The sequence below is a fragment of the Camelus ferus genome, chromosome 4 (genome assembly GCF_009834535.1).
Source record: "Camelus ferus isolate YT-003-E chromosome 4, BCGSAC_Cfer_1.0, whole genome shotgun sequence".
NCBI lineage: Eukaryota > Metazoa > Chordata > Mammalia > Artiodactyla > Camelidae > Camelus > Camelus ferus.
Genome location: NC_045699.1, coordinates 16,939,055 through 16,966,264, shown reverse-complemented (window position 1 = coordinate 16,966,264; position 27,210 = coordinate 16,939,055). Strand labels below are relative to the sequence as shown.

General features: G+C 37.7%; 2 protein-coding genes and 1 long non-coding RNA gene across 3 annotated transcripts in view; 1 reads left to right on the top strand and 2 right to left on the bottom strand.

Annotated features, from left to right (window-relative positions):
• Positions 1-2,381, bottom strand: part of LOC102517211 (cyclin-dependent kinase inhibitor 2A) — a 38,931-nt gene extending 36,550 nt beyond the window's left edge. Inside the window, exon 1 of the mRNA XM_032477596.1 lies at positions 2,244-2,381. The gene's annotated coding sequence lies outside the window, so the exon portion shown is untranslated. The remainder of the gene's footprint in view (positions 1-2,243) is intronic.
• CDKN2B (cyclin dependent kinase inhibitor 2B) lies at positions 1,068-5,798 on the bottom strand. The gene is made up of 2 exons (XM_032477597.1): positions 5,630-5,798; positions 1,068-3,367 (listed from the first exon to the last, which is right to left on the bottom strand). Exons 1-2 carry the CDS (start codon positions 5,762-5,764, stop codon positions 3,107-3,109), a joined length of 396 nt encoding a protein of 131 aa, XP_032333488.1. The 5' UTR covers positions 5,765-5,798; the 3' UTR covers positions 1,068-3,106.
• Positions 5,799-7,048: 1,250 nt separating this feature from the next.
• LOC116663069 lies at positions 7,049-26,854 on the top strand. The gene is made up of 4 exons (XR_004319120.1): positions 7,049-7,147; positions 21,269-21,384; positions 24,511-24,577; positions 26,284-26,854. It is a non-coding gene; the product is annotated as an uncharacterized LOC116663069 (long non-coding RNA).
• The last annotated feature ends 356 nt before the right edge of the window (positions 26,855-27,210 follow it).

Genomic DNA, 27,210 nt, shown 5'->3' with positions numbered 1-27,210 from the left:
CTAATCAATGTCACATGACTTAACAGGCCATATATTGAATTAGTTGAAGAACCAATTCTGAAACCCAGGTCTTCTACCTTCCAGTGAAGTCCTAATTTCTCTTTACTTCATTCCTTCTTTCTTCCCTGGGATTATGAATAGAACAGGAGAAGATACTGGAAGTATTATGATTCAATTGTTGTTGCTCCTTCAAGTAATTTTTAAAATTAAAATCTTCCTATTTTCTTATGTTCTCTGTCTTTTTTAGCTTGGTAATTGAACACTGACATTTATACCAACCTAAAGTTTATTTTTCAAGTTTTCACAAAATAAAAAAATAGTTTGTTAATAATGAATGTCAGATTTTGGTTATGATTAGCTGCTGACATAAACATGAAAACAGAATTCTTACGCTGTAGATGACACTAGCTTTTGTATTTGTTTCAAAGGCAGTCAACAAGAGTGCTTCTTCAAATGATTTCTATCATTTTTGCAGATCATTAATCCTACTTGCTCTTTTTTAGGTAGAGTGGCCATGTCTTGAGCATTGGAAAAATTATACCCTGTCATAAAAACAAGCAGTCTTAGGAAAAGCATAAGAGGGAAATAAGCATGTCTTTTGTTTTTTGAAATACAGAATTACTTACAGAGGTGATGGAAAAAAATCTCTGTTGACGATTACCTATTAACACACAAGTAGTTTGTTTTTAACATTTCCCATAAAGGAAGGGCAATATAGAATCTCAATGTAAGTGTAAGTTAATTTTATTTATTTGCTGAAGGTCAGTTATGTACCTAGCTTCACTAATTTGGTCCTGGACACTGTATTCTTCTTATTTTTGTCATAATACAGAAACAAAATATCATAAAAGCATTCCTATGAACACACTTTCCCAAACCTGTTTGGAGTTGTAAGGACCTTGAGCACTCTGTTTGAATCTATTTCATTCTTTATATCTCAAATTACTAACATTAGCCATTAGAACACAGGAAATTTTAAATAGATTTTGCTTTCATAGTAAATCATCCCTGTTTTCTCATCCATTCACTCAGCTGAAAAAGGAAATATAAAAATGAGGCCAAATGAATACATTTTTGAGTTCTGAATTTATTTCACTTCCAGATCTTGCAATGAAGGTCAGGTAGTAAGATTGGTACAAACCTTGGTAATATTTTAGATTTAGATACAGAAATTAACATATATATATTTTTTGTAATTGCACAGTGGAGCCAGAGGCAGGGTTCCTGTATATAGAGCTATGTTTGTTTGCATGTATCCTTCAAAGTGAAATCTTTACAAACTTAACAGTATATACTTCTTGTGCTGCTGATAAAACACACCAGCCAAACCTGCCTACCAGGTGGATTTGAAACTGAATTTACTTTTACATGCACTTATAAATTACTATTTCAGTCCAACCAAGTGGTTCTTGATGTCCAATGTATAATGTTTTTGTTTTGCCAAATATATGTCATTCATTTATATATATATAACTGTGGACCTCACAGTACCATATTACATTTTTCATATATATTACACATATGAAAATTTTATACATTATATATTTATGAAAAAATGTAATATGGTGCCCTGTGAGATCCACAACCACATTTTCTTGATTTAAGTTTCCCTTAATATTAGAGTGTCATAAGATTTTGCAATATTTAAGTTAAAAATGAAATCACATTTTAAGCCAAAATCTTAGGAGTCCAATCTCTATTTTTAAAAAATTAAAGCAATGAAGTATCAGTTGTTCCAATGCTATAATGTATCAAGTAGCACTGGAAATTAAGTCCCCAAACAGTGCACGTTGAGTTTGTTCAGCAGATATTGACGTTCTACAAGCCATCATTATATATATTTTCAACAATTTTATATTCAATCTACTCTTTCAGCGAAACTTTGGGAAATATCCCGAGATAATTTACTGGGTAAGTGCATCCATCTTCTAAAAGACATTTGTAATATTTCAGTTTGACCCCGTAGACACTCTATTAAAGGAAACAAAATTTAAGTAATAAACAGGTGAAGGGTGAAAGTAATCTAGATGTTGGCACTGTGCCATAGCTTCATTTAAAAGCTATAGTTCTTCCTCTCCCCTTTCCTAAGGGCCAGAGTTACTTAGTTATTTAAAGTCTCCGTATTAAGACTGTTACTGAAGAACCTAGAAGTACAAAATATCACGAAATCTTTTCAAGTTGCACACAGCGGGTTTTCTGTATCCTACCGTATATAAGGCAAATCGTTACAGTTAACCACCTACCTACGGTTGCTCTTGCTACAATCCACGTCAGCCTGTGCGCGGACTTGTCAGCCTGTGCGCGGACTTCTGGAACCCCGCAGGAATCTCGCTGAGATTGAATAACAAACAGCAAAAGCCCTCCCCTTTCGGAGAGCTGTTCAACACCATCTTGATGAAGGGATTTTTGAATAAGCGGGCAAACTCGAGATGGCTCCCAGATTCCCTTTTCCCAGGCACTATCCAGTGGACCGGGCTCGAGTCTCCAAGGTTTCAGTAAGTATCGTCTTGCACGTGACTTGCTCTGCTCCGCCCACCGTGTAAAGGAAGCGTTGGGTGCCTACTGACGCTTATGTCGACCGTTGTCACTGTCTGGTCCTGTTTTCACCTTTTCCCTCAGAGCCCCCAGGGCCTAACGCCCGAAGTGGGGATTCACAAGGGGCTCCTTCAAGGTCAGTGGGGCGGACCTTATCACCTGCCTCCAACGCGAATGCCAATCACTGCCGCCTCCCACTCCGCCCCAGCATCTTCTGTGTGAAGAGTCAGCACCAGGGATCTCTTGTGGACTTCTTCACAGGCCACTTTTCTCCAGAAAACCCCGAAAAGTAAACCTAGGAGTTTCATATTCCGCTCCTAAATCTTGCTGGAAACCCATGTGCTCCACCTCTCTCACCTCTCTGCGTTTGGCTTCGAGGCGAGTGTCGAGGGCTACATCCAGGAAAAAAAGAAAAAAAAAATTTTATTCCCAGTCTGCCACTTCTTTCCTGCGGAGAATCGAGTCGCCCAGGAAGACTTAACGCCGCTCCATGTTTGCAGCCCTTATTGAATTGAGTTAGGGTGGGGAATTGGAGAGAAGAGTCGTTGTGGGCGGTTGTATGCACGCACCATCAGTCTCCTGCGGCCGTGTGCAGGTACCGGGCGACGTCGCGGTGGCCCCGCTCCTCAGCCAGGTCCACGGGCAGGCGGCCCCAGGCGTCCCGCACGTCCAGCCGCGCCCCGGCTCGGTGCAGCGCCACCAGCGTGTCCAGGAAGCCCTCCCGGGCTGCGTCATGCACAGGTCGGGTGAGGGTGGCGGGGTCCGCGCAGTTGGGGTCCGCGCCATGGAGCAGCAGGAGCTCGGCCACTCGGACGCTGCCCATCATCATGACCTGCCCGGGAGAGAAGAGTGATCACGAAGGCCGTAGGGGCAGGTAGAGACTTTGCAAAGAAATACCTATTCATGAAGTATCCATCTAACGTAGAGGCGCTTACAAGCCTCAAGAGTCTAGGTAAGCTTTATTTGCTGACCCAGTTACCCGCCACTCCCCACCCCGGCCCTAATTAGTTCCATTTGATTCTTCAAACATGGGAAGACAAGAAAGCGCTAATGATAAAGACCTTGTAGTCGCTGTGGGGGAAAAAAGATTCTTTTTCTTTCGATTTCCATTGAAACATGGAATCTATTTTGTTAAATGATTTAAGTGTGTTGGGGGGTTAAGTTTAAAGACTCAGTAAGTTACTAAGTCTTAAATTATTTCCCTTGCTGTCTCCTCTACCCCAGTCATAATCCCGATCTGAAAATATTTATTAGACAGTTAGCTGATTTAAAAAAAAAGAAGTTTAGAGTAATGCTTTAGGAAAGAAAATAAACAACTAAGTTTAAAACAAGGTTTACTTTGTTTAGCTCTTGTATTAATCCCCTGTGGAAGGCTTTTTCTTTTCACTGTTACATACATCTGTGCTCATAAAGGGAATATAGTCCCACAGTTTGAGCCAAAAATGGAGATAGAGGTGAAACAATAAAGTCACTTACAGTTTTATAAGATGATGAAAACAAATTTTTTTTAAAATAAAAGGTTCACCACTTTTAATATTTAGTGTTAGAGATAAGGGCTAAAGTTTAAAGGGTAATATATTTAATGTAATGTAAAATAAATACAATATTTACATTGCACAGGATTTTATAATGTACTAGGATTTTATAGTGTTAAATAGTAAATATTTGCTATATAAAAAAGAGCTGGGATCTTAGCAGTTAAATCAGAGCAATGCATAATTTTAAAAGATGTTTTAGAGCTGTAATCTTACAGTATCCATTTGTGTACATGTACATTATGCAAGCATTTACTTTCTTATTTTAACAATAAAACACTTTTTAATAACTACCCACAATGGAGTTACTTGTTTTTGTGAGTTTGTTTTAAAATGTACCACAGAATCAAAAGATAGTATGCTAATTTTTTGTTTCATGAATAACAAAAACATTCATTTCCTCCCTTAAAAACCATGATACGTTATGATTTCTATTAGTGATGTTAAGGGCATTTCATATAAAAGGAAAAGGGGAAAAGTGGTTCTTAATATCTTAGAAAATGGTGAATTAAAAAGACAAACCTCTTCTTACAATTATTCATATAATTTGACATCTTTAAGAACTACTTTACAATAATTTTGCTCCTTTAAACTATCTCTCATTTCTTCTATCACTTCATATGAATTAAAAAAGAATGAACACATATTTTCTTTAAAATATACGCGATTAACAAGATTCCCTAAAGATAGCTTGGTTCTGGGAGGTGACTGTGAGGTGGGTACTAACTATGACCATAATAGTCAACAGTAAAGCACAAAACATTAACTTAAATTTTAAAGGAATTAGAAAATATATTAGTATCAATTAAAGCTGGATTAATAGTTAAACATATTGAATAAATTAATTTTAACAATGAAGAGGCTAATTATGAACAGACTTTGCCATTTTAAAAAGGTGAAGGAATGCTTATGTAATCCAAGCATTCAGTATAAAAATTAAACAATAAAAATCTATTGAAGCATATTTTTTCTTAGGTAACACTCAAGAGACTGCTAACATAAAAGGAATTAAGTACTGTGATTGAGGAATCCTGTCTTATTTCGTCGTATTCAATTCACCTGTATGAGGAAAGAATACAAAATTTCATATCGCAGCTTAAAAATTCATAGTGATATTTTTCATGTGCTATGATTTAGTATGATTCCTTAAATCCAATCCAAATTGTTGTAACTTGTAATTTAATTATCTTAGTCGTTGAAAGTTGATCGCTGTTTGTCGAAAGGCAAAAAGGGCAAGACAAAACAATTCTCCCCCAAATAACCTCTCCTTTCTCCCTTTCCTCCCCAAATGAATCTATTTCTTGCATCTTTTATCATGAGATGAGAAAGGGATTATTGGTCTCTTTCTCTACCGTTAAAAAGAAACCAAACCGAAGGGGTGAGTTGTCCAACCCCTTTCTTTAGAATTTTTGAAAACCTGCTTTACACTTGAGCTCCACACTCCAGCAAGAGATACAGATCTAAGCCAGTGGACATCTCAAGTTGCAGCTGCGTCCCACAGAGACCACGGACCCGTGTTCCTACGCCCCCTGCCGGCGAGGCCCGGGTGCCCCAGCTACCTGGATCGGGCGCCTGCCGAAGCGGCTGAGTCCGTTGGGATCCGCACCGGCTTCCAGGAGCTGCCGCACGGTCTCCACTTGCCCCCGCGCCGCGGCATTAGCCAGGCGGGCATCGCCGCCGCCACCACTGAGCATACCCTTGTCCTCCTCGCTCAATTCGCAGCCCTCAGACGCAAACTGTCCCGGATAATCCACCGCTGGCTGTGAGCTTCGCAACACCCCTCCCTCCCGTCCCACCTCGCCCTGGCGCACTCTCCCCACTCCGGGAGAGCTCAGCTCAGCTTCAGGCCCCTTTCACCGTCCTTCTGCAGCTTGGGGGGACCCGTACAACGGCCAACCGGCCCGTAGTTAAGCTGGACTTTCCCAGATCGCTGCCAGGAAAAGGCGTCTCACGCAGTCGCAGCCTCGCGTGAATCCGCTCTGGCCACAGAGTGCGGGCGCGCTGCGGCGTGCTCACCGCCGAGCTCCCCCTGGCAGAGTGGAGAGCCGGCAGAGACTGAATCGGTTCCCAGCTGGGCTGCGGGGCTGGGCTCTACCCACCTCCTTAGGCTCCGCCCCTGTCCGTCCAGCCGGCGCGGGCACGTCCCACTGTGCTGGCTGGGAGACCTGGCAGGCAGATGACGTTACAGTCGACGAGGGTAGGGGCGGGGGGAGCAGCCCAGACGGTGCTGGGACGCATGCGCCAGACACCGGCGGCCCCCACTAAGCAACTAGCTGAGCAACTCGCTGCGGGGTGTCCAGCAAAGCCTAGGCTAAGTTTTTTGGAAACGTTAAATCATTGCGCTCAGCTCCCAATCACCTACCTCCAGCAGGCGGAGCAGAGGATTTCTATTCCTTCAGCTCCGGGCCAGCTGGTTTTACTTGGAGATGTCAGTCGCTCCCTGTATAATCAAAAGGCCGAGAGAAATACATTTAAAAAAATTCCATCCCTCTTAAGATGCCTGAAAGTGACAGCTCTACACCTGTTATGCAAGTTAAATTTATCCCCAGGCTGCACTTGAACTTCTAGCTTCATATCTTACATCAGCCTTAGCAATTTGGTGTCTTCCTATCTGAATCAGCAAAAAATCAGTCTCAGCAAAAAATACTGAGAATCCTGTTTTGAATGTGCTTTTTATTCTTTTCATCTTTAAATTATGGGTAAGACCCTAAAACACACACACACACACACACACACACACACACACACACACACAACTAGTCTGAGATTGAGAGTTGCATCCTGGTACACGTCAGACACTTAAAAAACACAAATATGTATTTTAAGAATCTGAGATCCAGTTTCATGATATTTGAACAATCTATTTTTGTTTGTACTCTAACCTATTTAAACCCAGCTCAGCAAGTATTTTATTTCTATTTATCATGAGTAATAAAGGAAATTATGCAGTAATAATGAAACATAATAAAACAGGGGTGTGGTCCTGGGCCTGTCATTAAACAGGCTGAACCTGTCATTAAATCCACTTCTGAAGATTTAAAGGCCAAGTGCTTTGCTTTTCTTCCTAATCGACTTAGGTGAGTTTGTTTAACATATGCATTGCTTTAAAGATTTAAAAAATTACAGCTGATACTCTACTGAACTTGTGGAAGAGAACCACAAGTTATGTAACTGTTGCCTGAAAACTTTGATGAGGAGAGTAGGCTCTCCTAAACCTGAACAGCTCTTCTCTATAACATCATTTTTGGTTTAGAGTGCCAAGGAACGCAGTCTTAAAGGGTGGGCAATTGCTTGCTCACTCACAAAATAGAAACTCTACAAGTTTCTTCTAGCATGCCTTAGCTTGAACCCCTCTCCTCCCAATCAACTACAGAATGAAGAAGAGCTCTTTACAGATGGGGGTTTGGGGATACATGGAACTGGTGGTTGGGGCTAAAGATCTGCTGACTGAGTCTCAACAGAGATGAAATCCACCTGGTGGGGGAAATGAAGGGGGCAGCATTAATAACAATTTCTCTCTCTCTCTCTGACCACACCTCTATTTCTTAGTTTTCAGTTTCTTAATTCCTCTTCCTTCCACTCTTATTTGAACTTTCATTCTTACCTGGAAAAAAATGTCTTTTTATTTGTTGATGATGATTCCATTCCTGTTTGAAAAGAGGAATCGAAGTCTACTGCTGGGTGTAAAGCATGGACGAACTGTTTTGTTTAGTGTAGGGGGCCAGTCCCCATGCATGGTGTATTGGGTGTTATAGGTATGTAGGCAGAATGGGAGAAGGAAGAGGAAAAGATGGACAGTAGGAAGCCAGAGTCTTTGAAATGAATGGCTTTGGTTCTTTGCCAGTTACCTTGAGGGGCTGTCACTGGACTGATATGGGTGGGTGTGGTGGCAAATGGGCTCAGTCAAGAATATCTTCATCAGAACAACCTAATTACTCTGAAATTTAGTGCACAGCCAAATGTAACAAAGGCAGATTACCTTCTAAAGAAGTGTTGTTGGACTGTCCCTCTAATGGATTCAGTCATTAAATCTGGTTCAACAAAACTTAATTCAGCATATCCTGTATTATAGGAGTCCACAGTTAAATAAGATGTGGGTCCTAGATTTTAAGAAACTCTCTCCAGTGGTGTTCAAACCAACAGAAAGTTTCAGATTCAATGCAATCCCTATGAGCATTCCAATGGCATTTTTCAAATAAATAGACAAATACTACTCAAATTTCCATGCAGCCACGAAAAGCCCCAAATAGCCAAAGTAATCTTGAGAAAGAACAACAAAGCAGGAAGCATCACATTTTCTGATTTTAAACAACGTTACAAAGCTACAGTAATTAAAACAGTTTGGTATTGGCATAAAAACAGACACATAGACCAATGGAACAGAACTGAGAGCCCAGAAATAAACCCATGCTTATCTGGTCAATTAATTTATGACAAAGGAGCCAAGAATATACAACAGGGAAAGGACAATCTCTTCAATAAATGGTTTTGAGAAAACTGGACAGCCACATGCAAAATAATGAAACTTGACTGCTATTTTACACCATACACAAATATTAACTGAAAATTAATTAAAGACTTGAATGTAAGACTTTAAACCATCAAAGTCCTGGAAGAAAACATAGGCAGTAAGCTCTTTGACATAGTACTTGACAATAATTTTTTGACTATGACAACAAAAGCAAAAATAACTAAGTAGGACTATATCATACCAAAAAGTTTCTTCACAGAAAAGGAAACCATCAACAAAATGAAAAGGCAGCCTATGAATGGGAGAAAATATTTACAAACCATATATCTAATAAGGGGTTAATATCCAAAATATATAAAGAACTCATATGACTCAATAGCAAAAAACCAAACAATCAAATTAGAAAATGGGCAGAAGATCTGAATAGAAATTTTTCCAAAGAAGACATACAGATGGCCAACAGACACATGAAAAGATGCTCAATGTAACTAATCATCAGGGAAATGAAAATCAGGATCACAGTGATATATTATAGATATGGCAAAAAGGCAACCCTTGTACACTGTTGGTGGGATATAAATTGATGCAGTCACTATGGAAAACAATATGGAAGTTCCTCAAAAAAATAAAAAGTAGAACTACCATAAGATCCAGCAATTCTACTTCTGAGTATTTATCTGAAAAAAATGAAAACACTAACTCAAAAAGATGTATGAATCCCTTTGTTTATTGCATAGTTTTTTACACTAGCCAAGATATGGAAGTGACCTAAGTGTGTCCATTGATGGATGAATGGATAAAGAAGTTGTAATTCATATATATATATATGTATGTATGTATGTGTGTATATGTGTGTGTGTGTGTGTGTATTTCAGCCCCCAAAAGAATGAAATCTTAGCATTTGGACAGTATGAAAGGAACTCAAGGGCATTATGCTAAGTGAAATAAGTCAGATGGAGAAAGACAATTACTATATGATCTCTTTCATATTTAGAATCTAAAACAAAAATAACCCCTCCCCTAAACAAAACAGAAATAATCAAGCTCATAAATACAGAAAACAGATTGGTGGTTTCCAGAGTTGGGGGTTGAGGATGTGTGAGAAATGGGTGAACTTTTAATTACTTTTAAAAATTTAAATAAATTGTTTTTAAAAATGTTAAAAAAAAATATTTCTCACTTTTATTGTAAAAACGATTGCCTCTTTCTCAGCTCTACATTTTCTCCTTTGGTGTATTTTTATGTTTGAAGTCTTGTTTACTCCAGGAGCAAGTCAGAATACTTGTGAAGGTTAGGGGAACAAACTACAGCCCCTGCTGCTGCAGCTGGTTGTAAAACCACTACTAATAATCACTGTCTGCCTCTTCAACTACCCATTCTAGATTCTCTCATGCTTTGCACATCTGGTGATCTAGGTGTCTAAATTGGTAGGAGAAATAGACCTTCATTCTTGACAGTTGTGAGCTAGTCACCATGCACTTCTCAGACAATGACTGATATTCTTGTCCATTTATTATCAAAATTGGGCAGTGAAATATAAAGAGATATTCCAATGGATTACCTGAATATCAAATGCATTTTCCACTTCTTAGATTCAGAAGCCCTATCTTCTCCTGATAAACACAATCATAGGAAGGTAACTGGTCTCTCAGTGTGAAGTGATTGTGCAGCATTTAGAACTTAAATGGGGATCCTTCCAATATCCCATGGTGAGATTTTTCTCTGTATATGAACCAAGATTTCCAGGCCACAGATATTAGAATTTTAAGGGTGGAAAATATAAATTCCTCATGTGGGTTACAAAATATGATAAATGAAGCCACTGCTGGCAATGGTCAGAGAGGTAGCAGTGTCTGGGTTCCAGGAGGGCCATCCAGGATGAAATAGAATCCTAGTTCATGGTAATAAAAACAGAGGAAACCTAGGCAAAGTTCCAGGGTTCCAAATCAAAATGAGTTCAGGTTAGAATTTACTAATAAGAGTTCTGTCTTACAACAAGAAACTGAGCCAGAAGCATTAGGATTGAGGAATTGAAGGAAAGGCTACTAATGATGGATAACAAGGTACTCAAGAACTCAGATGTAGAACAACATATTATTTGCAGATTTCCTTTTTGAAAAGGTAGACATAGAGATGAATGAAAGCAGTGCTTGAATATACTACTACTATGACTATGACTACTACCATATAAGTGTATAACTTTTAACTCCAGTCTAAAATGGATACTTGTATGACTGCATACAAAATATGGCTGCATGAATTACTGAGAATGAAAGCTAAGACCATAAATTTTCCTTAAACTGAAATGACTTCCCTGGCCTAGTCTTCTGAAACTGCATGCTTCTTCAGCATAGGTAGGTATGGCATGTTGGAGAACAGAGGAAGAGTGAAGTGGGTACAAGCTGGCAGTGCTTAAAAAATAAAAAAGTGTTCTAGATTTTAAGAAACTCTTTCTACTGACACTCAAAACTAACAAAAAAAAAGAGATTCAATTTAAAATGATAACCTTACTGAGAAGTGTATCTACAGGATACCCTGGAGTAAGGAAGAGAGGAACTTAACTCAAGATAGGAAGTGCAGGGAAAGTTTCTTAGAGGTGTTGCAGCTAAAGAGAGTCTTTAAAGAATGTATTGAATATTAATTGTTTCCTGTGTTCTTGATTCGACCTTGGGTTTCTCTGAAACTTAGCAAAGAGATTAGAAAAATATAGCCTAAGCCAATTTTTGAGCCATCTTCTTAAGTGACAGGCATGGCCAAAGTGTCTGGGAAAAAAAAAAAAAAACTATTCAAAGTTGATAAGATGAAAGAGAATTTTTGTTGTTGTTGAAGGGGACATAGATAAAGTATGTTAAGATAGGAAAAACCCAAATTGCAGAATGACTGATAATATTCCCAGAGACAGATACATGAGCTGCACAAAACAAACTGCTGGAAAATAACTTCGGGCAGGGAGAATGTTACCTGGGGTACGCGTGGTTGCTAGCACCACGGACAGCGCTTTCCTATTAAGCAAAATCTAGGTGGTCCTAACCCACTCCAGACTGAGAATTCCTAAAGCTTTAAATTTGATCTTCCAAAGCACTTGTCTCCTCTAAATAGAAACCACGTGGAAGCTCAATGTACTTCTTTATCAAACCAACCTGCTCAACCTTGTTTCCAAATATTATTGGATTATCTAATATTCTCTATGTAAAGAATATTAAATATCCTCTATACTTAAAGGAGAGGAGAAATTACACTATTGTATACTCTGTTCCAAATGCTTTACAAGTATTATTTTATTTAATCCTAATAAAACTCCTATGCAATGTGCATTTGTATCTCATTTTTACAGGCTAGACAAAAGATAAATTGAGTAATTTTCATGCTAACTAATCATTGTTGGATATATGATCTAACTGTGTGGCTTCAGAGCCTCTACCATTTACACTGCATAGTGTTTTTAGCAGCTGTCATGGTAGGCTTAACTGGAGAAAAAGCACAAAAACTGATTTATAATTATTTTTCAGTCTATACTGTATTTTCCAGATGGCTTACTTCACAGCACACACTTAACAGACTTCAAAGATGACATTTCACACGTAATACAATAGCACATTTGTCTTGTACGATAGAGTGAGATAATGAAACATTTTACCTCTCTGAAACCCAGCTGTCTGTAGGATGAAACACAACCTGTTGTTAATACTTTATACACATTTAAGAAATGAAATGGATGGGAATACAGCAGCAGCTGAAATTTGGAATTGTCATTGCCCTTTCTTTTAATAGGGTGGATTATTTATAAATGAGAAGAGAGAGAAAGTAAACGGTAAATTGGCATAGAATTTTGGAAGAAGATAAAAGGGAGGGAGTAGAATCGGTTCCAATATTATAAATAATTCAGATCCTTAATGATAGTATTTATATTCTAGTTGGTGAAACTATATATGAACTCCTATAAAAGCGTAAATACAATCAGTTGAGTGACCAAGAGAAATAGTGACATGACTATGTCTTCATTTATGTGTGTTTTTTGTATTTGGTTGGATCTAAGACAGTGATTCTACATGGGGAGAGAAAGAAATTCAGAATTATTTTTGTGGCTTTTTCAAGCTGTATATGACCAACTGAAACAATAGAATTTTATTTTCTCAATTTTGGTTCTCTCTCCTTGGCTTGTAGATGGCCTCTCTCCTGCTGCTTCTTTACATAGTCATCCTGTGTACAAACCCCTAGTATCTCTTGTGTGTGTCCAAATTTGCTCTTTTTATAAAAACACTAGTCAGGTTGGATTAGGGCCCACCCTAACAGCCTCATTTTAACTTAATCACTTTAATGCCATATCTTCAAATACAGTCACATTCTGAGATACAAGGGTTTAGAGACTTGACATATGAGTTTTGATGGGGGGGAATAATTCAGTCCATACAGAGTCTCTTCTCATTTTCACACATCATTTTTCACTGTTTTTTTAAACTGTTGTTAATAATTTATTTACTTGAATAAGATGAAAATAAGATTAACACATTGAAATTGGTTGAAATTTATACTAGCCTCTTGTCTCTTATAATCTATAAGTTTTCCTTTTTTTCTTCTTTTTTTTTTCATTTTCAATTTATTTCTTGCAAGAATTGGGTTGTTAGTTCTGTAGTTTTCTGAAGTCTGGATGTTGTAGAATGCTTCTTCATGATGATATTTACCATTTTTCTCTGTCACTCGTATTTCTTATAACTTGTTATTTACATCTAGAGTTTGGAAGTGATTCAGATTTGATCTTTTGGAAAAAATACTTCACAAGTAGAATTATAAACTTCACCAAGAGGCACATTATCTGAGAATCTCTTTTTCTATGCTTTCAGCAGCCATTGATAATCATTTCTTAGATCTGTTATTTACTTAAACGAGTTGCAAAATGGTGATATTCATTTCATTAACCCCTCTTCATCTACTAGCTGGACTACTTCTATAAAGAGAACATTTTCTTTATTAAATATTTGGTTGCCCTCAGGTACACATAAGAAAGACAGAACAGATATCTTATTTTCAAGTTTCCAAATAATGAGTTGACTCTCTAGCCTCTTCCAAAGGAGATTACTAATTTTTAAATGACTGTAAGTGTATGCATTTAAACACAATTGGTATGTTTCAATTCACTGTAATTATCATTCCCACTGATGCTCAAGCCCTATCTTTGGGTCACGGGGAGCTCCTGCAAGTTGGTTCCTGAGCCTTTTTAACATGACTTCAGTAGTCTTTAACAGAATCCTTGATATCTGGTATGACAATATATTCTACTTTTATCTTGTACATTTCCTGTACTATGCCTGGTATCAGCAATTTCTCAAAGAGGTGCTGATTATTTTTTAGTGGAAAACTGTATGTAAAAAGCACAATCTATGTGCTGGGGACCTTACTGCTACCCAGCTGGTCATTATATTCTAAGATTTTATGTTTACATATTAAACATAATTAGTTTCTTAGCTCAGAATATTTATACATATTTTCACCTACTTGAGTGTCTGGGGGTGGCACTAAAAATTCAATGGTATGGGTCTTTTGGCCTATCTCTGAGCTAGGAAGACCCCCAAATCATTGTTACGACCAAACACGCCACTAAAAAATATCCAAAATGCCCCATGGGGTGCCTCCCTTTGAAAAACCACTGAGTTAAATGACAACTAGATAGCGAGAGAGATCAAAAGGATGATTTAATTACAAAATCAGAAATCCTCTGTCTCTACAGGTCTTCTATCTTCATTCCACCACCCTCAACTGAATTCAGACTCTCTGTGTCCCCGGCATGTTTGAACTTTTTAATGTGCACACACAGGAGTATACTGCACTCAGTTCAGGTATACAATAGTTCATTTCCTCATTTTATTAAATTTCATTCTCTCACTGAAGCTTGCACTTGAATAAAGTTATCACATATTGCTCAATTACAGCAGGGACCCTATTTTAAAAAATTAGGCCAACCTTGGCTACACTGTGTCCGTTATAATGGAAGTAACGTACAGTTCTAATTTGCCAGAAACTCTATAATGAATAATATATCTAATTTATTAAGTTAATGGATTCTGCTGAGACACTGGTGTGTATTTGTTAACTTATGGTATTTTTAAAACAAAAGCACCTTCTCACGTTGAAGAGAATTTAATAAGCCATTGCATGCAAAGAGGGCAGAGAAGTGCTACATCAGCAAACAAACTTCAGCTCCTGCTGAAATGACTTACTGCTCAGGTTAGACATATTGAGTAACTCAGCAATACAGGAGCCAGCAATTATGTGTGAAATTAAGTTGTGTCCAGACTTCTCTCTCTTTCTTTTATTTTTGATGTCTAGTTTTAATGAGTATCCAGTACATTTCACAACTGTTACTATTGCAGATGGAATATCAGGAAGGGGAATGAGAGGTTGAGTTAGCTGAAAATATTTTCTTAAGGTAGAGATAGTTAATTTCTTGAAACATGCTTTAAAAAAGATCAGTGAATTGAGAATTTTACTTTACCTTAATTTTCTTTTGAAGATCATTATTTAGCATAAACTACATATTTAATTTGTGTTTTTTTCTCAGAAAGGCATTATTTTAGACTATATTTAGCACTAATCTTTCATTAGGGATAATTCATACATTTCTGATAAAGTATATTTCCCCCCCAGGGCTCTTGGCATAAAATCCACTCTAAAAAAGGTAGTAATTCTTTTAAAAAATTTAAATTTTATGAGGCGTCTTTGTTAAAAAAAAATGCATGTGCACATATACACATATCTCAGCAGGATCAATTGGATTGAAGATTTGATTAATCTGATATGCTGTGGATCCAGCCCCACATTCAAGCCTCCACCTTCATGAGTTACTGTGAAATGGAAACAAGATTTTTTTCCTCATCTGAAATTGTCGCTCTTGTAGATCTAATCATACAGCACATACACAATCAAATAATTACCTTTTGCACTGCTAGAGAAGCTACATGTTCAGAATTTAAGATCCTTGAAGAGGAATGTTATCTCTATTTCCATTCAGTCCTCTGTAATCTGGCTTTCATTCAGAATCTGGGTAACCAATTGCCAAGGTAATCAATGACTTTCTTGTTGCTAAATCCAATAATTTCAGTCTTCATCTCAGTGTAGTTTCTTCTCTGAAGATTTGGATCCTGATGAACTCTTTTCTCTTGCTGTTTTTAACTTTCTTGCCTCTCATGAAGCCATCCTTTCATATATTACCAATAACATATGTCATGGTGTGATGCACATAATACCAACATGTTCATATCCTCCTAAAAACATATTCTTAATCCACATTTAGTTCATCCATATTTTTAGTAACAATGCCAAAATAAAATCTTGAACTGTTATCTATCTGTGAAATATTTACTTGTCCATTAAAATTTTTGATGTTGAGTCCCTCTTAAATATCAGATACCATGAGCTAGGCGTAAGTGATGAGCAAATCATAGAGTATTAACTACAAAAGATGGTAACTGCCGTTAAGTAAAAGTCCTGGATGCCATGTGAATGCATAATGAGGGAGCTGATCTGGCCTGGTGGTCAGGGAAATTAAGGGATATTTAAGTTGAGATCTGAAGGTTTATGTTGGTATTAACCAATCAAAGAAATGAGGCAGTAGTTGTAAGGAGGAACATTCCAGGCTGAAGGAACTGCATGTGGCAAGCTCCGACGTGGGAAAAAGTGTGGACATATTGAAGGAATTATGGTTAAGCATAGGGATGGAGGAGGAGAGTACAGCTAGCTGTGGTTAGAGAAATAAGCACAGCAAAATCTTGTAGGGCTGTATAGGCCATGTGAGGAATTTTTATCTTTAAGGAAAGGAGAAGCCATTGATGTATTTAAGCAGAGAAATGATGTGATCAGATTTTCAGTTAAAGAAAAAAAGAAAAAAAAAACACTTTAGATGCACTTTGGAGAATGGTTTTGAGAAGAAGCAAGAGTGGATACCAGTGGGCTGAGAGTTCAAGGACAGATGATCATAGTTTGGACTAAAGTGTTTGTACCCGAGATAAAGAGAAGCAGAATGCTTTAAGATATACTTAAGAAGTAACTTCAACAGAGCTGAACAATAAACTTGAGATGGCAGATGAGGGAGAGGAAGATGTTAGGCAAGTTTGTACAACCGAAGAGGCTGGTGATCATGGTCACCAAAACAGGGAACATTGGATGAAAATGCAGTTTGAGGTAAAGATAATGAATTTGAGTTCAGAGAGCTTGAACTTCACACATGGTGATATATCCGGGGTGGAGATGTCCAATGCTGGAGAAATGGGCCTGCAGCTCAGAGAGGAGTACATAGTTTTAATTTAGACTAAGTTATACTGACAAATGTAGAAATGAAATTTTCTGTCACAATCTTAGCATAGAAAATAAGTTTAGTTTTTGGAAAAGTATTAGCAGAAGTTATAGTAATTAATTCTGAAAATTTTCCAGCAAAAATTTTTGATAAAATATGTTGATACCACCTCTTCTGTGTCTAAATTTGCTTAATCATTCTGAAGAAAGTCTTTACATTTCTTTACATTGTTGATACTTTTTTACTTTAAAATTTGTAGGCTGAACATTTTCTTTGATTATTTATATATAATAAATATAAATATATAGGCATACTTTAGAGATATTGTAAGTTCAGTTCCAGACCACTGCAATAAAGCAAATATTGCAATAAAGAAAATTACACATTTTTTGTTTCCCAGTGCATAAAAAGTTATGTTTACACTATACTGTATCTATTAAGTGCTAAATAGCATTATGTCTAAAAACACAAAGTGCATACCTTAATAAAAGCACTTTATTGCTAAAAAATGCTAACCATCATCTGAATCTTCAGCGAGTCATAATCTGTTTGCTGGTGGAGGGTCTTGCCTCCATGTTGATGGCTGCTAACTGATCAGGGTGGTGGTTGCTGAAGGTTGGGTGACAGCGGCAATTTCTTAAAATAAGACAACAATGAAATTTGCTGCATCCACTGACTCTTCCTTTCATGAAAGATTTCTCTGAGCTGCAGTGCAGTTTGATAGCATTTTACCCACAGTAGAACTTCTTTCAAAATTGGAGTCAATCCTCTCAAATTCTGCTGCTGCTTTATCAACTAAGTTTATGTAATATTCTAAATCCCTTGTTTTCATTTTGACAGTCTTCACAGCAGTAGTTTTCATCTCAAGAAGCCACTTTCTTTGCTCATCCATAAAAATCAACTTCTCATTTAAGTTTTATCATGAGATCGCAGCAATTTGGTCACAGCTTCAGGCTCCACTTCTAATCTAGTTCTATTGCTATTCCCCCCACAACTGCAGTTACTTCCTTCACTGAAGTCTTCAAGCCCTTATAGTCATCCATGAGGGCTGGAATCAACTTCTTCCAAACCCCTATTAATGTTGATACTTTGACCTCTTTCCATGAATCACAAATGTTCTTAATGCCTCCTTTCCAGGAGGTTTTCAATTGACTTCTCCCAGAATCCATCAGAGGAATCACTATCTGTGGCAGCTGTAGCCTTATAAAATGTATTTCTTAAATAGTAAGACTTGAAAGTCAAAATTACTCCTTGATCCATGGGCTGCAGAATAAATGTTGTGTTAGCAGGCATGAAAACAACATTAATCTCATGGTACATCTATCTCCATCAGAGCTCGTAGGTCATCAGGTGCATTGTCAATGAGCAGTAATATTTTGAAAAGAACATTTTTTTTTCCCCTGAGAAATAGGTCTCAGTAGTGGGTTTAAACTATTCAGCAAACCATGTTGTAAACAGACATGCTGTTATCCAGGTTTTGTTGTTCCATTTATAGAGCACAGGCAGAGTATAGCATTACTACTAAGGGCTCTAGGATTTTTGGAATGGCAAATGAGCATTGGCTTCAACTCAAAGCCATCAGCTGCATTAGTCCTCAACAAGAGAGTCAGCAGGTCCTTTGAAGCTTGGAATTCAGCCATTGACGTCTCCGCTCTAGCTATGGAAGTCTCAGATGGCATCTTCTTCAAATACAAGGTCATTTCATCTACAGTGAAAATCTGTTGTTTAGTGTAGCCATCTTTGTTAATTATCTTAAGCCAGATCTCTGGATATGTTGCTGCAACTTCTACATCTGCACTTGACGCTTCACCTTGCACCTTTACGTTATGGAGACATAAACCTTGTGAACCTCTGCTCACTTCAAAATTTCTCCTGCAGCTTCCTCACCTCTCTCAGCCTTCACAGAATTTAAGAGAGTGAGGGCTTTGCTCTGGGTTAGGCTTCTTAAGGGAATGCTGTGGCTGGTTTGATCTTGTGTTCAAACCACTAAAACTTTCTCCATATCAGCAATAAGGCTCTTTCACTTTCTTATCATTCATACGTTCACTGGAGTAGCACTTTTAATTTCCTTTAAGAACTTTTCATTTGCATTCACAAGTTGGCTGACTGGGCACGAGGCCTAGCCTTTGACCTGTCTTGGTTTTCAACATGCCTTCCTCACTAAGCTTAATCATTTCTAGCTTTTGATTTAAAGTGAGACCTGCAACTCTTCCTTCACTCAACACTTAGAGACCATTGTAGGGTGACTAACTGATCTAATTTTAATATTGCTGTGAATAGGGAGGCTTGAAAAGAGGGAGGGAGACAGGGAATGGCAGGTCGGGGGAACAGGCCGAACACACATAGCATTTACCCATTAACTTTGTCCTCATATGCGGCTACGGTTCATGATGCACCCAAACAATTAAAGTAGTAACATCAGAGATCACTGATCACAGATCACCGTAACAAATATAATAATGATGAAAAGGTTTGAAATACTGCAAGAATGATGAATATCTGACACAGAGACACGAAGTGAGCAAAGGCCGTTGGAAAAATGGTGCCAATAAGCTTGCTTGATGTAGGGTTGCAACAGACCTTCAATTTATAAAATATGCAGTATCTGTGAAGCACAAGAAAGTGAAGTTTAATAAATGAGGTCTGCCTGTGATTCAGATTCAAACTTAGAATAATCTAGTGAAAAAAAATCAAAGAACTACATAAAAACACTCAGAAACAATGCCAGGAGAAGGCATTTACTACATGACATCTCTGATAAGAATTTCTTCTAAAATTTCTTTATGTATGCATTCTTACTAAGTGAAAAAAATATTGAGAAAACAATATTAGTAGAAAATCATGTAAAAATAATGCCCTTTCTGAATGAGGAACATTTTTCCCATGGTTGCTCATTTCTGTGTACAAGTGTGATGATTATTCAACACATCTGATAGCCACTCAGCAAATATTTACTGAGTGTCTGTTATGTGCCAGGCACTCTTCTAAACTCTTAAGATACATCAGTGACAAAATAGTAAAAGATCCCCATCCTCATGGCTCTTTTATTCTAGCAGGGGTAGCAATTTCTGCTGTAAAGTCAATCGTATTATAGAAATGACCCTTAGAAGAAGTTATTTTTAAATTGAATATACTTCATATTTTATACCACATCCTCAAACATACAAGGCCCGGCTAATGAGAAAATAATACCTGCATCATAGAAGGACTTTTAAAATAATTTTTGTTATGTGAATAAGTCAATAATTAAACCATTTTCTCAAAAATCATAAACTGAATGCAAAGTGACTGTTCATCTCAGAAAAACTTTGACAGAGTTAAAATAAAAGTTTTAAGAAACAGACCTTGGAACAAGAATAAGGCATGTTGGGTTTGGGTTTCTAATTTCGCTATTCCTATAAGTGAGTACTGACAATTTAGTGTTGAAAAACTAGATATGTTTATAAACCAAGGCACAGTTGAAATGAAAGTTTTAAAGAAGAATAAGCCAAAATTCAGCATCATTATGATGGCAGTTTTAGGATTTTAATTTTGACACCCTAGTCTCATGTTGTGTTTGATGTGGTTATAAACCTAGGTGGTGTTGAAACGAAAATTTCAAAACCAATACAAATAAAGAGTTAGCAAAAAAATAATCAATATAAAGACAGTTTTAGGATTTAAAATTTGGCATCCTAATTTCGGATTAGCACTTGAAATTTAACAGTGAATTATCAGAGGTATTTATAAAATAATGTTTCTGATTTTGATGTATAGTTTGTGTAATATTTTATAATCACATGTAGTATCATTTCAGAAACCTGTGCCTTGATAAACCTGAGTTGATTAAAGACATCCAACTCCTTTTCTTGGCATGATACAAATAAATTACTAAATAACAATAATAACAATAATAAATATAAATGATAATATTCATCATTATCTATAAACCTCTTTTAGATTATTTGATTATGGCATAATAAAATTTTAACATTGCCATATTCCCCAAAATAAACTTTTATTCTCTAACTGGCTTAATTTGAGAAAATGTGGACAACAAAAAGAATGATGATACAACTTAAAACCACACTAAATGTAAAAAATAATCTGTTGGAGGTGGGAGCGACAGTAAGGTTCTCTTTCTAGAGCATGGTTACTAATATACAGTGAATCCTAGACTTAGAAAATCACCATATTGTGACCCCCAAGGGATCACAATAGACCACAGTTGGGGAACAGAATAGTTTCTGGTCTCACCCCAAAGATTCATTTATTAGTCACAAAGGGAAAATGCACTTCTCAAGAGAGTGAGATCTGGCAGTTATTACCTTACCCAAATAAGAGAGCCTGACCATGTACATTTTGAGGTTCATCTAAGTGGGGTTTTTGATGGAATGTTGGATATGAATCTAATTACAGAGGAGGCAGTCTAACAAATCCAGATTGTTGGATGTTCTGCAGGAATACTGGACTCTTTAAAGGATTCAGAGAAGAGAGAATGTTGGTGGCCATGCTAAGACAGCACCTCCCATCTGGTTTCTGACCCAACCTACAAGACTCTCTTTGTGGTCACGGAGGTATGTGCCACTGAGGCACCTGCCTCCCACTGTGTGTGCCGTCATCCAGGGATACGTGGGAAGAGAAGAGCAATGGGAAGACATCTCTTCTAAGTTTAATCTGTACATTATTAGAGAATATTCCAATGGCCTGTTTTCAAATATTTACTCATAATTTCCAATTTCATGTATTTACTTCAGACTTCGTATTTTTACAAGTTCGTTTTACCTTCTTCATAATTACTAAGGTCTGAATATTGTGATATTAATATCCTATGATTCAAATAAGCAAAAACTTGCTTTCTGTTACAAAATGGATAGTGAATAATATGAGTATGGAAAGTACTATCTCCTATCTGGGACCATTCCACTCCCTGCAGTCTCCTGAATTCTCATTTCCACTGGTTTGCGAGCTATAACTTCAGTGATCAGTTTTCTCAAAGTAGATTTTTTAAGTTTATTTTTCTTGGTCTAAAGGCAGAAAGCTCAAAGCACTTCTTGAAAAGAAGATTAAACACATTTTAGTTACCCTTATCACTTGGGAAATTTGGTTTCAGTCAAAACTTATATGCCATACTGAAAAAGCAAAAGTGAGGTCTTTCTTTTCTTGAGGAGAGGCTTCTTAGCAGTTAAACAGCTCACCAGGTGTTTGGAGCCCATGGATAACGTGCTGCTTCTTTACTTGTAGAGTTGCCCTTGGTTGAGAGGTCATACAGGGGAAGTGGTGAGTGCCAGCATCCCTGCCTGTAAGGAGCCCTAGGAAATGCCTGAACTTTATCTTTCTGTTTGCTTCTCTGTTCTTCAGAGTGAGTGGGGTGGAAGAGTTTGAGCCAGGAACCAATTGCTTCTTTTATTCTATTTAACGTATATGTCCTGTCTGGGTATTTGGCAAAAATGACTCATTCTCTGACCTTGTTTGGAATGCCCTGGTGTTGACATATTTTCCCACATTCCAGAGGAAAAAAAAAATACTACAATGCCAAGATGTAAAAGTGTAAGAAGTTGAAAAGGATGAAATGTGGGCATAGTGAGTGGAAGTTCAGCCCTTTAAGACATTACTGGCAGAGTAGAATTAACACAAGCTTTGGAGTTAGGCAGACTTGGGTTTGAACTCTAGCTTTGCTATTTCTAGCTGAGTTATTTTGACCAAGTTATTTAACATCTTTAAGCTTCAGTTTCCTTATTCATAAGATATGATAATACAACCTTCCTCATAGGATAAGTATTAATTAAAATTGTACATTTTAGCATACAGTAAGCTCCTAATTAATGGAAGTTATTATTAATACACTGCTAGGAAAAGAAAATGCATAGGGTACAAATAATATAAACATTTTATTAATAAAATAGAAGGATTATTTGTGGACAAAAAATTCAGGATTACATTTTCAAGCAGTCATCTCTTTCACCAGGTGTAGTCAGGTTTGCTCGGCTAGTGACAAAGAATATACCTAGTTACCTTCTTAAACCAGAGTCACGGGACATAAGTTAATGAATAAGATTTGATGCATTTGTGGAGCATGTTCAATTTTACATAGTCATTTGTATACCACTCACAGTGTTTACCCCACTCTTAGATGATCTATTATATTATTTTCTCAATATTTTTCTTTAAGTTGACTCACCTTTTTTCCAACTTTTAAGTCCCATTTAAAAAACACTAACTGTAAAAAAAAAATCATGCATTTGCTTTGCAAATTATGTTTTTTTTTAAATCCACTCTAGAAACACTTGAAAGAAGTTCCAGCTGTATTCCATGTACCACCGATAATCATCTCAAGCACCTCCAGAGCTGTTACTGTGCCTGGGAAAACACTGACACACATGATCTTCCTTGGTCCTTGTCATACGAGTCATATGAGTTAAGCAGAGAAGGCATGATTATCCCCATTTCAAAGATGAGAAAATCAGGTTCATGGATAGAACCTTATAGCCAGTAAATTTCCAGAACTGGGCCTGATACTTATGCTTTCTCCATATCAACCAATGCTTCTACTGTATTACTAATGCTTCTAAGGAACACCAATCTAGAACTGAAAATAAAGTTTTATTGATTTAGATATGACTATGTTGGAATTTTGTGGTAATCTGAATAGAGATCAGGTAGAAAAACAATTAACAAACAAAAAAACTGAGAGAGGATTGCCAGGTTGGGTGGGCAGCTTCTCAGAGCGCTCCTGATTATCTCAGTCCCCTAGGATTCATGCCTGGGTGATCCCTTCCACTTGAGTAACTTACTTTTAACCAATGAATATGGCAACTTAGAGGACGTATCATTTCCATGATTAGTTTACAAAAGATTGTCACTTCGATTTTGCTAGAAGACTCTCTCCCTTGCTGATTTTGATGAAACAAAGCTGCCATAGGAGAGAGGCCCCGAGGGCAGCCTCCGGCCAAAACTGGCAGGAAACCGAAGCCCCTAGTTCAACATCCCTCAAGGAAATGAGTCCTGCCAACAATCTCAGGCATCAAGTTGGAGGCAGCTCCTTCCCCAAGTGAGCCTTTAGCTGAGCCCCTAGCCCTGACTGGGGCTCTCACTGCAGCCTGGTGAGAGACTGTGAAGCAGAGGACCTGGTTAAACCCGCGGAACCCTGAACCACAGGTGTTTTAAGCCATTCATTTTTGGGGGGAGGGGGTGGATTTAATTTGTTATTCAGCAGTACATAATACAAGTCCACAGGGGTCATTTTCGGAAGTGAGTCAGTGGAGGTGGAATGAAGTGAACACAGCTCTGCACAGGCTCCAGGTGCTTGCAGTTCTCCCAGCCTGTGATATCTAACACTGGACACTATCTCTTATTCTTCCATTGTTTCATCCCTTCCCTCTCCCTTCCCCTCCTTCTCTTCATTTCTTCTACGCTTTCCTATACTTTTAATTAATAGAGCAGTTGGAAACTTAAAGTCAATAGCAACAGAAAACTCCTGCATCTGCAAAACATGATCATTTATACATTTCCCCTGTGCCCTGTCCTGGGCTTCAGATGTAGGCTTAGTGTGCACATGTAGGAGGTACTTAACAGAAGTCTGGCTGTTGGTATTATTTAATTATCATGGAGTTGCTGCATTGCTGTCCATTCCATTTTGTTTTCATTTTTCTATGTATTCTTTGTGGACTTTTTGTACTTCTGTTTTCTCTTTTCCGCTGCAGGCAATTTACAGCACTCATCTATCAGTACCACTTGCTGATCGCAATGTGCAGATGATTTTTCCTGCAGGTACTTGCTCTACAAAATTAACAATTTTGATTCATTTGACTTGATTTTTGAATTGATTAATTTTTCACTGAGCACGAGGAAATAACACCCATGCTTTTACATTGTTACTGATTCCCCCTAGTTTCTCCATTCCCTGCCCTACCTGAGAGATTTTCACTTTTGAGCAGTGTGTGCTTCTATTTCATATGTGCAAGTAGCTAAAGAGAATTAGGCAAGGACCATTCCAAGTGAGTCTATCTGCATAAAACCTTGAAGAAAATCTGAAAATAGTCGTAAGTGGGGGAGGGGCGGGGTGTGCGAAGGGATAGAGAGGGTGGGGGGGGAGGTGCCTATATGGATGAATTTGAGTCACAGGTTCCTCACTACAGACTAGCTAAAAATTAATAGTAGAACTCCTAAACATACACACACACGTAAATGAGTCAGTCACACCATAAAAACCTTCAACAAGTGCTGGCAAGTCAGATGGCAGACTCACCCCGAAACCTGTCTCTCCAATAAAAACCTTATAATTAAAAACAAGGCTGTCCATAAATTATAACATAATAGCAATTACATGCAACTGGTACAAGACTTGATTAGGAAGTTAAAAGTTAGCTTTCTCAGGTGAATTCTTTACCTCTACATATACAGCCAGCAGGTTATCATCTATTCTTGAAGAGTAAAATGCTACCTGGTGCAACTACTAACACCTACTGACCTTGGTCCTAGAGGGGACTGAGGTGATACAGTTTTTCTCATCTTGTAAGAACAATACTACTAGCGTTTGCCATATGCTGAGAAAGTTCCTACTATGTGCCAGATACTTTGTTAGGCACGGAATGTACTATCTCATTTTATCTTCTTTAAACTCAGGAAACAATTAATTTCACTTTTATAAAACTGAGGCTTAACATGGTTTACCGATTTTCCTAAATTGACCTGACTTTCCTAAATTTCCTAAATTAAGGTAAGTCACCAAATCAGGGCTTGGGCACAAGTCTACCTGATTCCCCAAAGGTGCTTTTTCCATCAGAGTTGTGACCTTGATAAAGGCCATGAAGTGGGTGAATATATGGAAGCTGGTGAATAGGATACAGTTGTTGATCTGGCCTTAAACCAGATCCTCTTGACTGTATGGTAGAAGGGGTAAGAGAGGACTTTCTCTGTTGCTACCTTTTTAACCCTGGACAAGTCACCCAGCTTGGTTGGGTCCTTTTTTTTTTTTCTCCCCAAATTGATTTTTTTTTGTTTGGCATAGTGTATTACAATTAGTATGCATAGAAAACCACATAAAATCACAGGGTAAATGGTTTATTCTCCATAATAACCACAGATAGTCTGCTGGGAACTTCTAGTACCCTCAGTATTTTAACATTTGTACGTTTCACAAAAAGTCATAGTCATACAAATAAGATTATAATACTTTTTCCAGGGAAAGGCTTTTTTGGTCCACATTTTCTATTTAAACAAAGAAACAAACAAACATCTCAACTGGTTATTACCTGATGTGCCTTCCAGATTCAGATTCTATTATTCTAGTCTATAAATTCCTCCACCCAGGTGCATCAGTCTGGCAAGCCGAAACTAAATAAACCCTGAGAGTTGGCCTGTCGTTCCTTGGAGCCTCCCTGTGGCAGGTGGTCAGGGTCTGAAAATGGAATGGAAGTTCCATGAAACTATTGCATGACTTTTCCATTGTGTTCCTCCCTCTCTTTCTCTCTTAGGTGCCTAGTTTGGTGAGATGTCCTGTGAGAACTTGAGGTGAGAAGAAGCTGGAAGTAGGACTGGGAAGGAGATGGAAGAATCAGCTGCTAAAATTCAGCTTCTAGTTTCCTGAAACACAACTGAGATTTTGAGGAGTGGAAGAAAGCTCTGTGCATAGGCAGAATGTCTTAGGGTAGCATTTAACAACAAAATTGATTGCAGTGAATTCCCATTTCTTACAATTTCATAATTCTCCGAAAGTATTTATTATTCTCAACCTTTTAAAAATTCTTAATGGCATCCTGCATTGCAGAAGTTGGCAAATGCTTTCTCTAAAGGGCCAGACAGTAAACTGTTTACCCTTGGTGGGCCATGTGGTTTCTGTCACAATTACTCAACTCTGCTGTTGTAACACCAAAGCAACCGTAGATAATACATAAATGAGTGAGAATGTCTGCACTCCAGTACAACTTTACTTACAAAAACAGGCAGCAGGACAGATTTGACGCAAGCCTCACAGTTTGCTGAGTGCTGGTATAGTGGAAACAGTTCAGTTGGAGTTTTGATTATGGCTCTTTGACTCCAGCTAGTATTCTTGGGGAATATATTTAATTTAGATTTGATGTACTTCCCTATGTGTAAAATGGGGATAATAAAACCTATTTCACAGACCGTTGTGAAGATTAAGCTATGTAGCTAAATACAGCAAACTGTCTGGCACATATTAGGTGCTTAATAAATGATAACTATAATTATTATTATCATCATAATGGTATTATTATTTTAATTTCTCTTAGTTTTTTTTTTTCAGTTGTTTCAGCAGTTTGACTAATGTATTTATAGAAAACCAGTAAGTGCTGTCGAGGGCAGCTGTAACTAACTATGTTTTCCTGGCTCATTATTGAAGATTCTTCTACTGGAATTGGAAAGTTGCTTTAGAGAGCATT

Excerpts from the sequence above, each read along its gene's own strand:
- CDKN2B (XM_032477597.1), bottom strand. The coding sequence starts at position 5,764 with ATGCTCAGTGGTGGCGGCGGCGATGCCCGCCTGGCTAATGCCGCGGCG. Across the intron at positions 3,368-5,629 it reads TCGGCAGGCGCCCGATCCAG|GTCATGATGATGGGCAGCGT; the intron begins GTAGCTGGGGCA and ends TCTCCCGGGCAG.